Below are 13,196 nucleotides of genomic sequence, written 5' to 3' on the forward strand. Positions count from 1 at the left end.
TCAAGAAATTAAAGATTTTATTTATGAGAAAAAATAATACAAAGGTGAGGTTCTGCTTAAAATGCCTTCCAGCTCCAAAAACATGACATGGTTTTATCTAACATAATCAGTTTTATAAAGTAAACAGCATATTTCATCTGAAACTATTTTCATTCCAGTGTGAATGTTAAGCTGTAAGAAGTAAAGAAAATAATTTTATAAAAAAAAATAGAAAATAATGGTTTAAAATGAATAGTTAGTTGACTTGATACATTATTTTAATTTTAATTTAGATATATAATATTTGGCTTAAATATGCAAACCATCCCTGTAATTTGGACGCATTTTGATTTTCGTCGTAATTTTTTTTTTAAAAAAACATCCATGTAAAAAAATTTTGTTTTAAAAAGGTCCCTGGCCCTACTATTCAGTTGAAGTGACATGGTTTTGGCCACATGGCAGTTGTTGACTGTGCAACTTTTGCCGCGTGGCATGCCACATAATTAATTTTTGTTTATTTTTTTTCAAAATTCTAAAAATTCACTTTTTAAATTACAAGGACGAAAATCAAAAGGCGTCCAAATTACAGGGACGGTTTGTATATTTAAGCCATAATATTTTAGTCCTTGTGTACTATAAGGAAAATACATTTTAAACCAGACTCGGATCAAATTGCTCAACCAACCAGACTCCCGATCGGCTTTTGCGTAAATCCCGATCGAATCATAACTCCCGATCGTTTTTTTTTTCTTCAGAAATGTCAGAGTAACAATTTTGATCTTCTGTTCTGAGAACTCGTGGCTGTCTAAATGCCGGGCCAGAGGCAGACCAAACTTAACAAATGAGAAAATTTTCATTTAGTATCAGAACAGAAGATGAAAATCTTGATCATGACAGCCAGTGTAAATTTATTTATAGATAAAGAGAGAGACCATTGACAATGTTACAACCAAATCCTTATTGCGACCTATCCATTTCAAGTGAAAAAAATGATAAATATATTTAGTCGCATAAATTATAGCGCATTCATTTCACTCAAATTACTTAATAGGTTATATAAAAACACATACAAGCAAAATGCATGAATATACACATCCTAGCTGTAGGCACAGAAATTTACAGAGTTAGTAGCCATATACATTATATAATGAGAGAAATCAATAAATTACAACATGAAAATCCAATTGAACCTATTTAAATGCTCGCCAAAGAATGAATGAAAACTCCAAGAACAACGGAGCACTATGATAGTAAAGATGTTACTCGGACAGAGTTATCGGCTGATCCAGTCAAGAAAATGGGCAAGGTCGGATGCCAATCTACAGCAGTGATAGGAGCACCGTGAGAAAGTGTTCTCCAACCATTCAAATGACCCTGAACCTGAAAAGACAGCCAGACATTGCCACTTTCAGATAACTAACAAGATAATTAGAAACGTTTATGCCAAAATTTACTTCCTTTTACAAGTCAAATTAAAGTGAAAATAAGTAAATTACAATCCCTTCTAAGGGAAGGTCTAATCAAGATGGATGCAGAAGAACTCAAGAAACATCAACCTGATATATGGGTGCTCTATCTGAACTGGATGTTACCAAGAGTCTCCTCCCATTTGCATCTAATGCCATATCATGTCTGTAATAATTTGAACTGGGGTAACAGTACCTTCAAAATGTGAAAAACATCAAGAACAGAATTTGTTATTCAACCATATCTAAAAGCAAGGATAATGGATTAAAGATACAACATTATCCCACGTAAAGCATGAATGAGCTCCAATATTCTCATTATAAAAAAATAAAAAAAAACCTTGTATAGCATGAATGAGCTCAAATATTCTCATTGGCAAAAAAAAAAAAAACAGGTCCTACAACTCAACAAATGCATTGGATCCGATTGTAACTAATGCGAATCATGTGATTAGATCCATCTCCATAATTTGAATTGTTGCATGATTTTATACTATTAGTAATGTTCTAAATAAAATATACACATGTCTACTATTTGAAAATGTGTACACATTTTCCTTGGTAAAAAAGGTGGTCCTTAAGGACCAGCCATGATAAAATCCCTTTATTTCATTTATCTAACTTTGCAATCTTTGGATGGTATTGGCACAAAAAGAAAAAGGAAACATTATGAGTTTCATCATAATGTGTTAAACTAGAAATATACCTACTACAGTCTCTTGACCACAAGATTTGGCCTTGATTTTGCAAGCTCCACTCAAAAATCTGTTAATGAAGAATTCATTACTGTGAAGTTTACAATCTATTTAACAAACATGAATAACATCAAATTAATAGTACTTGCCTTCCCATCAGAGCCGAGGCTAAAAATGCTAGTCTCATCTGGTCCAAAAAGAATAGAACTGATGGAAGAATCATGTGCAGGCCAGCCAGTGATTTGTAGACCAGCAGACATGTCTTTTGGATTGTTAAGGATGGCATGATTTTCAAACCATGTGACCCCTGCTACTAGTGCATTCAAACTACATATTCTTCTCTTTAAAAAGAAAAATAAAATCGCAACATTTTTATTTCGTAAATAACTTCTAAAATCTAAATACAAACTATAAACAATATTTACTTAATGGATGAATCACAAAATAAATAAAATGCACAGAAGCAACCAAATGAATTAAATTAAGGATACCAAACATGTGAATCATTCCATCCACAGCCGAAGCTGCTAAAATTTTCCCATTGTGGTTGAAGCATAGAGAAGTAATTGCCGGTGGATCTTCTCCAAGAGGAAGGACTGTCTTTATGGAATCCAAAATTAAACATAAACATTGAATGACAAAAACATAAACACTATATACAAAGAAGCACATACCATGGCTTTCCATGTCTTCATGTTCCATACAGTCAGTGAAGCGAAACCCAGGTTGTCAAAATAGTTAGAACCAGACCTACAGACAATATGGACCTCATAATTCCTTGCTAAAATGAGTTTAACAGAGAACAGAAAATTAGGATTATTGATTGAAAAGGAAAATATTACAGAAGATTAACCCCTGTAATCCCAGAGCAAAAGCTTCTGAGAAGAGACATTTTTCTCTCTGCCCAAACCCTAAGGTTCTAACTGAATAATGATCTAAGACACCCCTTATTCCTTTATTTAACCAAAACTCCATTTTGTTTCTCTTGTGTAACTAACTCTCCCTCTAAGAGGGCCTTGAACATTTGGGCCTATGTGTACATATTAGAGCCTATCGGTACATAATTGGACTAATATGGTGTTAAACAGAGGATCAATATTCAATTCACCAAATTCAGCAAATTTACCATTACAGTAAAGAATTCAATAATTAAAATTGTGATGCATACCCTCCAGATGCTGCTGCAGATACAAAAATAGGTTCAACAGGACTGCACTTTATGTCCAGTACACTGTAAGATCACATACATGAGTCAGACAGATGAAAATCATACACAAACCTGAAAAGGTTATAATCAAGAAATACCTAGGAAATGCTTCCGTTGTGTTAAGGTCACAAACAACTCTTTTAGCGTCCACATTCCATGCCTTAATGCATGCATCGGATGTACCTATTAGAAGCTTTTAGCAAGAGGAACAACTAAATTATTATAATTTACAATCTCATATAATCAATAGAATTGAATAATTATTGTTCAAAAATATAGAATTGAATAATTTCAATCACCAAGAAAAATCAACTCACATACCAATCGATCCGATTTGCATTCCCAATCAAGTGACAAAATTTCAGTGCCACAATATATGGTTGCATTTCTAGAAGCTGGAGTTGATGCATCATATGTCCATATCCTTTATCAAAAGAAACAAGACCAATTTTTTTGAGATTTCATGCAACTAAAGGAGCGTTACATATATTTTGAGAAGGGTAAAAAAAAAAACATTATTGAAAATAACCATTATGAAAGGCTGTTTCCAGTTTCCAAACAAAAATGCAGTACCAATAAACTTTATTTCCATCTTCCATTTTTTATAAGCATTTCAGTCTTTTATTTAATTTCTTATAAGTTGTTGACGACATTGCTCTAGATTCATCAACACATAAGGTTTATACATAGTAGCAAATGATTGAAGGCTACAGCCTAGCAATCTGCAGTCGAGACTAATAATTAGATAAAGACCATTCTACTTTTCCAATTAAGCAATAATCTTGGTACGTTTATTTACATCACCTCCCAGAGAGAGTACCTGGCAGTTCCATCTAGAGAAGCACTGGCTATATTGTTTCCAGACGCAGAGAAGCGGCACCGGCTGATTGGACTGGTGTGCCCCAAAAAAGTCTCCTACAATCCATAATGATTTCTTATTTGCACAGATTCCATTGAAAACCTAATATGTCCTTGATAGTTGAGAGTAACACGAAAATGCAGAACAAAGGGGGAAAAAGAACACAAATAAGGCTCTACGCGCAAACATTACCTGGTGCTCTACTTTGACCTCAACAAAGTCTTCTTCAGAAGACAATTCCCCATCGTTTTCTGCCACAAAAATAATTGTTAATTTTTTAATTCCAAAAATATAATCAATGGTCACTAATATTGCAATTGATATCTCAACCAAAAACCAATTTATTCAGCATACATGAAATTATATGTGGTTTGGAGTAAGGATAAAGTGCATCAAGATTAGGAGCCGGTTAAGTAAATACAATGCATCCAATTTTTCAGAAATAATAAATAATAGTAAAAAATTGATTGTTTCTTTGTTTCAATGCTAAATAAAAATACAAAGCTTTGTTGTTTCATTTCCATGAGTTCTGCAACTGAATCAATATTTCGTAGGGTCCGCAACTAACACCATCATTTGAAACCAAAACATATTGTCTTTTCTCGGTCAAAATCAATATATTTTTTAAGAGAAATTCATGCTTACAAGTTACAGCAAGTTGCACTGTAAGCAATATCATCATTTGTCTTAAGGTTGTATACATAGTCATATTGCGAGACGATTTCATTTACTTCTCAGAATTTACTAACATCTAACACTATCTACCTTCTCCATACACTTCATAACTAGTTATCTTGTTAAAACAATAACTCAACATAGAAGATGTCAGCACATGAATTTTAATAAGTCTATCGATCCATAGAAAGTAGCCATCAACTTGCTTAAAAATCAAATACAAAAGCAACTACTCCCTCCGTCCTAAAATATAAGCAAAAAAATCTCATATTCTTTGTCTCAAAATATAAGCAAAAAAGACCAACTTTTATGCTATTATTATGTTTTTTCAAACAAATCATCTTTTCCAATGTAAAATTAAATGCAAATTGCATTCAATTTGTTCTCCTTTTTATTTTCTCCATAATTTTTAACCAATGAGAATTATTTTTACATCTTTCCATGAAACTTATTCTAAGGAGAACACAAAAATTTATACCTCAAATCACTAAGTGTTAGTTTTCTTAGTAAGTGTGAATTAGTGTTTTTTGCTTATAAATTAGGACGGAGAGAGTACTAAATACCACTTCACACAGAGGAAGCGGCCTCGAAGTATATCTGTCTGCCTATATGGGGACTGTCATGACCTTTTAGAGTGGTATTGCCAGCTCTGCCATGTTCCAGATAGTCATTCAATATGAAAGTTGAATCATCACCAGACTTGGAGCTGATAAACTCGGACTGAACATTTCCAGGTTCACCCACAACTAAATCTTGGTCAATCTCTGAAGAATCTTTTGATACATGAGTACTTTCTTCACGCAAATTGCTTGATGAGCTAATACTTCCTTCCATACTTCAATCCAAATTAATTAGAAAGGTAAACATGTCTCATTAGACTCGAGTATTGAATAAAAATATGCTTACCTTCTAAACTGCCTTAATTGAGTTTCTTTCTCATTGAGTAAAGCCTGAAGTTCTGACAATTTGATATTTAGCTGTGTGATATCTCTTTTGAGCATGTTGGTAGAATTCATCTCCGAACTGATCTTCAGTAGAGCAGGGAGACGTGATTTTATTAAGGATAATTACAGAGCGACTTGATGAAATTGTGAATGCAGAAGTCATAAGAAAATCAAATCAAAAAACATATAGGCTTAGACGCACTTTTGGTCCCTCTATTTTTTAGAAATGAAGTTTTGGTCCCCCATTTTAAAAGACAGTTTTTTGGTCTTCAATTTCACTTTTTTTTTCTTTCTGAATTTTCCACCCCGTCCCCATTTTCAGGTAATTTTTGCTCATAAGCCTATTCACTAATGACGTTGCAGAGCTTATATGGCCACACAGAATATCCATGTCAGCAAAAAGAGGCCTGATATTGAACAGGCCAAATCAACAAAAATGACCCAAAAATGAGATAAGGGATGAAAATTCAGAAGAAGAAAAAAGTGAAATTGGGGGGCGGTTTTGAAAATGGGGTTGGGGGAAGGGGGACCAAAACATCTTTTTTCTGGAAATAGGGGGGCCAAAGTAGCATTTAAGCCAAACATTATATTCTATAGAAAAGTTGTTATGTGAGACTGTGACACTCTGGCTGAAGAGGGCGATGAGTGATCACCAATGCAAAATGATGACAAGGCACAAGCAATAAGTAGCTCTTGAAAGGTTTTTTCATAAAAGAACACATGAACGAACCAAATTTACATTGGAATAAGAGGGATTGTAAGATTGAATTTATTCTTGACATTCAAACTTGAATTTGGTTATTCATGTATCCCTTCACGGCTTCACCTTATAAACACCCTATATTTATCAATGTGGTTGCTTCATAGCAGTAGCACAACATTCTTCTGTTTCCTTTTTCATAAATTACCAACACATTACACATGGATCAACCTATTATTAATTTTGATCACACACCCTTAAACCTTCTTTTAAAGCTATTTACAATTCTAAAACCAGATATTTAGCAAACCATATGTACCTAAGAATCTGCAATTACATTTACACCTGAATCACAAAATATCAAACTTTGTTTTTTACTTGGAAAAAGATGTTCTGAAGGATATGAGTAGCATTGAAGATCTCACTAAAGAAATTTCTAACAGAAAGATGTAATGCCTGACTCCACTCCTTCCCGAAAAATACTCGAAATTGAGGATCCAATTGTGGATTCTTCACATAAGGAATCACTGCAATACAACACAAAATCTCATGATCACACTCATAAACTCAAATTTCATTACAAAATCACAAAAAAAAAAAAAAAGCAAACCCAAAAACGCACCAAACCATTGAGTCCAATCCTCCTGAGAGGAACTCTGCAACAAATCAGGACCATAAACATGGAAAAACTCAACAACTTTATCCCTGTTGTTGGATTGCAAGGCACGAACAACGTAGAATCGTAGAATGGAAGCTTCCAATTTGGAGAATGATGAAAGGAGTGTGGATTGGGAAGATGAAGAGAGATAATGTTTGAAGAAAGAGAGAAGTGAAATCAATTTATCGATGTGAAAATTAGTAATATAAATGGAGAAAATAAGGTCGAGAATTTTATCAACGTGAAATGATTTTCCGACGTCGGTGCGTAATTCGGTTTCGTAAGATTGGAGTGTGGTGGTGAATCCTCTGAAGACGAGAAATTCACGGACTAATTCTTCCGCGTAATGGATCTTCTCCATCTTCGATTTGGATTGAATTGTGTTAGGGTTTTTTGTTACGGTGGATTGCGGCGGTGATCTAACAGATGTGGAGGTTTTAGGACATCACGACGGTAAGTATTTGTTTACGGTGGTGGATACACATTACATGTGAGTGGGGAGATGGATGGCACGTGATAACATCACAAATGCAGTGCAGCAGAGTAAAGTAAAGGATGATGAATTGAGAATGATGTAAATAATATTAATTAAAAAGAAAAACAATTGATGTTGTGGTGAAAATTGAAAATATCAATTATTTTTGGTGACATTGTGGCACAAAAGAAAAATTCTTAGCTTTTGAAGAAAGCAAACAATTACCATTTATCTATACACTATCTTGGTGACATTGTGGAATTGCTACATGTTGCATGAGATGTAAGATGGCTTGTAATGGTGAATGAACTATAGTGGTTATACTCTCTTTTCATAGCTTTGTAGACATGGTCCAACCCTTCCTCAATTAACTCTAGTACTGTCTGTGGCATTGGTGGCATATTTATGTTATTTGAACCTTGACCTTCAAGCAATCTCACCACTTCTCCCATTGTTGGTCTCATGGAAACATCATCTTGTATGCACCAAAAGCCAATTTTCAAAGCTCTCGTTAGCTCTTCTTCATCAACTGCTCCATTTAAGCTTCTATCTGCCACTTTTATTGCTGATCCATTTGCCATCTCCTATCAAAGGACAGTAAAGAATAAAATTCTAGAATAGAAAGGTGATGTTAATTTAAATTTGAGTGAATATTGAGAGCTTTAGTTATTAAAATTTTAAGTGACTCAGTCTCTTAAATTGAACAACATCGGTCAACTTAGTGGTTTTTCTAAAATTAACACCACAATTTTAAATGTTTTAGTTAGGTCTATCTTGATGCATCAAGAGACTGTTCAAGTCAGTATGTAAATTTTTCATTGGTTTGGATACATGTTTACTATAGAGATGTTATGATTGAGCACGAAATTGATTGATGTTCTTTAATTTAAGGGACTAATTTGCTATGACGTGAATTAGAGAAACTACGGTCCTAGGCCGAAATGCTGATATACTATAAAAGAAGCATATGAAATATATACCTTGTAAGCCCAACCAGGATAGAAGAAGTCTTCTGCATCAAAGGACAAGTCAAGATTTCTCCTACCACCAATGATTTCTAAAAGAAGCATACCATAGCTGTAAACATCTGCTTTTACAGTTATAGGTCGATTACTAACCCATTCAGGCGCCAAATAACCTCTAGTACCTCTAACCATTGTTACTACTTGAGAGTGTTCCCTTGCCATCAATTTGGCCAGTCCAAAATCAGATACTTTAGGACAAAAGTTTTCATCTAACAATATATTTTCTGGTTTGATATCACAATGTATTATCCTATTTCTGCATTGCTCATGAAAGTATGCAATCCCCTGTGCAGTATTTATGGCTATATCGAAACGAGTTTGCCAATCTAGCAATCTATCTCGCCCTCGATATGAAGGGAAGATCCATTTATCCAATGAACCATTCTTCATGAACTCGTACACTAGAAGCCTGCCAAACAAATATTACTCAAGCCAATTAAACCATTGAGATTTTAAGTCTTATGAATGACTTAAATCCAATTAAAACAATATTCGCTGGATCGGGTAAAGAATGATAAAATTGTAAATATAGTACACCTGTGTGGTCCCTCAGAACAAAAACCGCATAGACGAACCAAATTCATATGATGCATTGAGCCAATTGTGTTTACTTCAGTTATAAACTCTTTCTCTCCATGAGGCAATATCTTGTCAAGTTTCTTCACTGCAATTAGAGTACCATCTCCGAGGCTTCCTTTATACACACTTCCAAATCCACCTACAAAATATATAAACTGTTGGCAACAAATTTTACTGAAAGCAAAACTTCTCTCCCTGTGACGCATCAATCAAACAGTCCCTGCATTAAATTCATTCATTAGACAACATCGTGTGACACGTTAAATGAATATGTGACGATCCACATGGACTTCACGTCAAAATCACATCTCCACGCACAAAATTGACTGTCATAATTTTGTTCGGCAATAACCTAAATGTCACTCTTCCCCGTAGTTTAAAACCAAAGTAAATCCTATGCGTTATCTTAACAAAATTATAACAAACAATTTTGTCCATGAGGACATGGCAGTGATATGGAGTCCACGGGAATTACAACATCTTCATTAATGTGCCACATCATTCTGTGTAACAACTAAACTTAACATAAGGACCACCATAGGGAAGTTGCCGGTGCGTAAAATCAGAGACAAATTTGACCGATAGTTACAATTTCAGAGATGAAATTTCCTATTCACTCCTTCCTCTTTACTATAAAATTCAATATACGATACACTCACCTGTTCCTAGAAGCTGCGAAAAGTTACTCGTCCTGATTTGCAAAGCGCGGTATGTAAAATTCATTGGAGCACCTGATAAGACCAATGAACTTTCCATCTCTCTTTTCAAAGTTCTTTTTCTATGAACACTGTAATACAGTAACATACATAGCAAAAAAATGAGAACTATCATTCCTAAAACAATTGGAATAATCACAGCCTTCTCCTTAGCACTCCCCATTCCATCAGAAGAACTATTAGAACTTCCATCTTGTCCTTCCGGTGTCCATGAACTATTGGCTCTAACCTTCACAAACAAAGTAGAACTTGTATCTTCAAAACCACCGAAATTTAAACTCCTCAACACCCAACAAAATGGTCTCTCCTCATTGAGTCCATAAACAGAAGCAACACAATCACAATCTGATAAACATGCATCACCACATTTTGATAAAGAAGAAACATCACTCTCACTAAAATTAGCTATTATTGATGATTCAGAAAAATAATAATTAGTTTGCTGCACCATTGAAATTCTAAACTTTGATGTCATGTTTTCATTTTGGCCATTAGTACATTTTCCAACAAGAGATGAATTCTCATAACATTGTCCATCTCTACCAGCTTTAGAAGTTCCTGGCAAACAAGTGCAAGATGCATTTGTCTTAGTTCTATCCAATTTACAAACTCCATTGCCACAAATTCCACCAATATCACATGGATTTGAAACTGCAGCCCATTGTGTCACCCATTGTTTCGATCCATTTACGTCTTCCCAACGATACAACCGTAAATTTCCGTTCTCTTCGAGTGTTAGTCTCCGAAGAACTGTTAACGGCGTAGACTGATGAATTGCAGAAGCCAAACCTGCATCATCATTATCATTCTTATACACATAAACTGCACCATCAGATGAATCTCCATATACAATTCCAAAGCTTCCAGCTTGATCTAAAACCGCAATAACTTCGCCGGTTGCATTGGAAATCTCAGGACCTTGCCAATAAGAATAGTTGGCATATGATGATTCATTTTCATCCAAAGTTTGGTAAGTTTCTGGAAGATTGTAAGTCAGTGCAAGGCTTAAAGAAGTTGGTTGTTGAAGCATTTTGAGAGCATAATAGCCACCATGAGATGAAGATTTTGGTGATGTTAATTCTGAAGAAACTGTTAGAGGCTGGTTTGGGAGGAGTGTGTTTGAAGGTTGAGAAAAACTCTGCCATATAGGGTGGTTATTTATGTTGTGAAGGATGAAGTTGCCTGATTCTGACATGGTTGCTGATTCTACATTAGCATTTGAAGTGTTTGTGGCCCATATGGTGATTTTTTTGTCCATGAGAATGAGGTTTCCTGTTGTGTCAAGCTCCAAAATTGCTTCATGAGATATAGGAGAGTTTCTACTTGGATTGAGAAAGAAATTTCAATACGTTAGAAGAGAGATGGAATATGATGAAAACTCAAAATAAAAATAATATTCATAAAATTTTAATTACTTTTCCTTTTGTAACTATATATGTTATTCATCATCTTTGTCGATGACTGACTAATCTCCGCTGGATAATTTGGATGGTCATCTTTAATGAGTAGTGAAGTATCTTCTCCTAACCATATTTTTTTCATCTACAAGACTCGAATCCGAGATTTTGCTTAAGGGATCTATGTCCAATTTTACTCGGACCAATGTAATACTACTACAAACATTTTTTAATCTCGTGAATTAGTCAATAGAGTTCTATATTTAGTGACTGATGCAGTATAAATTAATATTTAATGCAAAAAGAGAGTATGATAGTGCAGAAAGTAGTGATGATGATATATGCTAATAGAAGCAGTACCTATTGGGTGACCAAACAAAAGTTCTATCTCCTGGTAGCCTAGCAAACCAAATGCCCAACGTGAACAAATGATTATCAGTTTTTGATGGAGTAAACCCCATAGCAAATGTACCATTATCAGAAACCCAAACTTGGTCCTTACTAGCCAATAATCTAGACCCCAACCCAATCTGACTTGAAATGCAACTACATAAACAAACCAATAACAAAGTAACAACACAATAACACGTAAATAAAGAAGCCATGACAAGCTACACTTGCATGCTAGTGTGTTGATCTTACTATTACTGAAAGAACCAAGCTAACTAAATAGTTTGGCATGGTGTTTTATATATGGGACAACATAAGTGTATAGTGTTTTATTTATTTATTTAGAGAAGAAAATAATAGAAATTGAACACGTGGTTAGTGGTGGGTGAACTATAAGTTTGAAAAATGTGGCTTAATGTGTGGTCGGCAATAGGGATATAATTTGATACTATATGGTGGCATGACTTATTGATTTTTGTGGTCTTTCGTCAAATGGTAATTCAGGTTTGTGACTCACCAAAAGAGTAATGCTACACAACATTGACACGTAGTTGTTGCAACTAATAATTTGCTAATGATAAGGTGAAGCTGAATGTTTGTTTTTGCATTTCACACTTCTCACTTTGAAAAAGAGTGTCCTTGCAACATTTTGTATTCACCGCCACCGGCCTATACCAAATTAAGTGTGATCATTATTATGCAACTAGCTTGGTCATGTTCATTTGTTTCGTTAACCAGTATTCTTACGACGCTAATTAGCATGATTCATAAATAATTTAACAATTGAGTTTGAGTATATTAGCTAGAATAAGCTAGTCTTTCACATTGAATCGAATTAAAGTTCAAATTTCAATTGAAAAAAAAAATGGTATATTTAATGGTTGCAACAGTTTGTCGAATATAATTGACTTTAGAAAACCTGGAGTTCTAGGTGGATAAAAAGACACATTGTCAAATATAATTGAAGGATGGTGATTTACACCCAAAAAAATTATGTTTGAATTTTGACAATTAATGATGACTATTGTGTAAGATTCAATTATTGACTATTGATTGATATTTGATGACTAAGAACATATTGACGTAAAACTTTAGTTTCAATTTTGGGAGAGAGTTGATTTTAGAATTATAGAGTAAATTTTTACATATTTATGAACAAGGCATTATAGTAAACCTTGGTACTTATTGTGGTGATATCACTTGACTTGGAATGCATAGGTCATTTATAAAAGGAGTGGAGCCGTGAATAGATGGTGTGTGAGGCTTATGTTCTGCTGCATTTTTGGATTACATGACAGCATATTGAAAGTGATCACTGCAGAATTGGAGCATACTGTCTTGTGCTTAAATTAATGTATTAATTCGTTTAGCCTTTTCCAAAAAACTTTTTGCAGAAAGAGATGGGTCTGCAAACCCCCCCCCCCCCCCCCC

The 13,196-nt window shown here is 34.4% G+C and overlaps 2 protein-coding genes across 2 annotated transcripts; both read right to left on the reverse strand.

Moving 5' to 3' along the window:
• Positions 1 to 980: 980 nt before the first annotated feature.
• On the reverse strand, positions 981 to 7,706 carry LOC11419731 (WD repeat-containing protein 91). Its single transcript, XM_003592112.4, has 15 exons — positions 7,148 to 7,706; positions 6,930 to 7,052; positions 5,788 to 5,929; positions 5,508 to 5,716; positions 4,399 to 4,457; positions 4,168 to 4,262; positions 3,669 to 3,771; positions 3,446 to 3,540; positions 3,309 to 3,371; positions 2,815 to 2,890; positions 2,632 to 2,740; positions 2,290 to 2,402; positions 2,152 to 2,210; positions 1,536 to 1,641; positions 981 to 1,359 (listed from the first exon to the last, which is right to left on the reverse strand). Exons 1-15 carry the CDS (start codon positions 7,542 to 7,544, stop codon positions 1,222 to 1,224), a joined length of 1,887 nt encoding a protein of 628 aa, XP_003592160.3. The 5' UTR covers positions 7,545 to 7,706; the 3' UTR covers positions 981 to 1,221.
• A 67-nt stretch (positions 7,707 to 7,773) lies between these two features.
• On the reverse strand, positions 7,774 to 12,062 carry LOC120575726 (G-type lectin S-receptor-like serine/threonine-protein kinase At5g24080). Its single transcript, XM_039829914.1, has 5 exons — positions 11,736 to 12,062; positions 9,922 to 11,297; positions 9,221 to 9,401; positions 8,639 to 9,092; positions 7,774 to 8,242 (listed from the first exon to the last, which is right to left on the reverse strand). The coding sequence occupies exons 1-5, from the start codon at positions 11,978 to 11,980 to the stop codon at positions 7,898 to 7,900; spliced, it is 2,601 nt and encodes an 866-aa protein (XP_039685848.1). The 5' UTR covers positions 11,981 to 12,062; the 3' UTR covers positions 7,774 to 7,897.
• Positions 12,063 to 13,196: the final 1,134 nt, after the last annotated feature.

The sequence above is a fragment of the Medicago truncatula genome, chromosome 1 (genome assembly GCF_003473485.1).
Source record: "Medicago truncatula cultivar Jemalong A17 chromosome 1, MtrunA17r5.0-ANR, whole genome shotgun sequence".
NCBI classification, from domain to species: Eukaryota; Viridiplantae; Streptophyta; class Magnoliopsida; order Fabales; family Fabaceae; genus Medicago; species Medicago truncatula.

Excerpts from the sequence above, each read along its gene's own strand:
- LOC11419731 (XM_003592112.4), bottom strand. The coding sequence starts at position 7,544 with ATGGAGAAGATCCATTACGCGGAAGAATTAGTCCGTGAATTTCTCGTC. Across the intron at positions 3,772-4,167 it reads TCTCTAGATGGAACTGCCAG|GATATGGACATATGATGCAT; the intron begins GTACTCTCTCTG and ends CTTTTGATAAAG. Across the intron at positions 3,541-3,668 it reads AATGCAAATCGGATCGATTG|CTTCTAATAGGTACATCCGA; the intron begins GTATGTGAGTTG and ends TCTTGCTAAAAG.
- LOC120575726 (XM_039829914.1), bottom strand. The coding sequence starts at position 11,980 with ATGGCTTCTTTATTTACGTGTTATTGTGTTGTTACTTTGTTATTGGTT. Across the intron at positions 11,298-11,735 it reads TTTGTTTGGTCACCCAATAG|AAACTCTCCTATATCTCATG; the intron begins GTACTGCTTCTA and ends CAATCCAAGTAG. Across the intron at positions 8,243-8,638 it reads ATCCTGGTTGGGCTTACAAG|GAGATGGCAAATGGATCAGC; the intron begins GTATATATTTCA and ends GTCCTTTGATAG.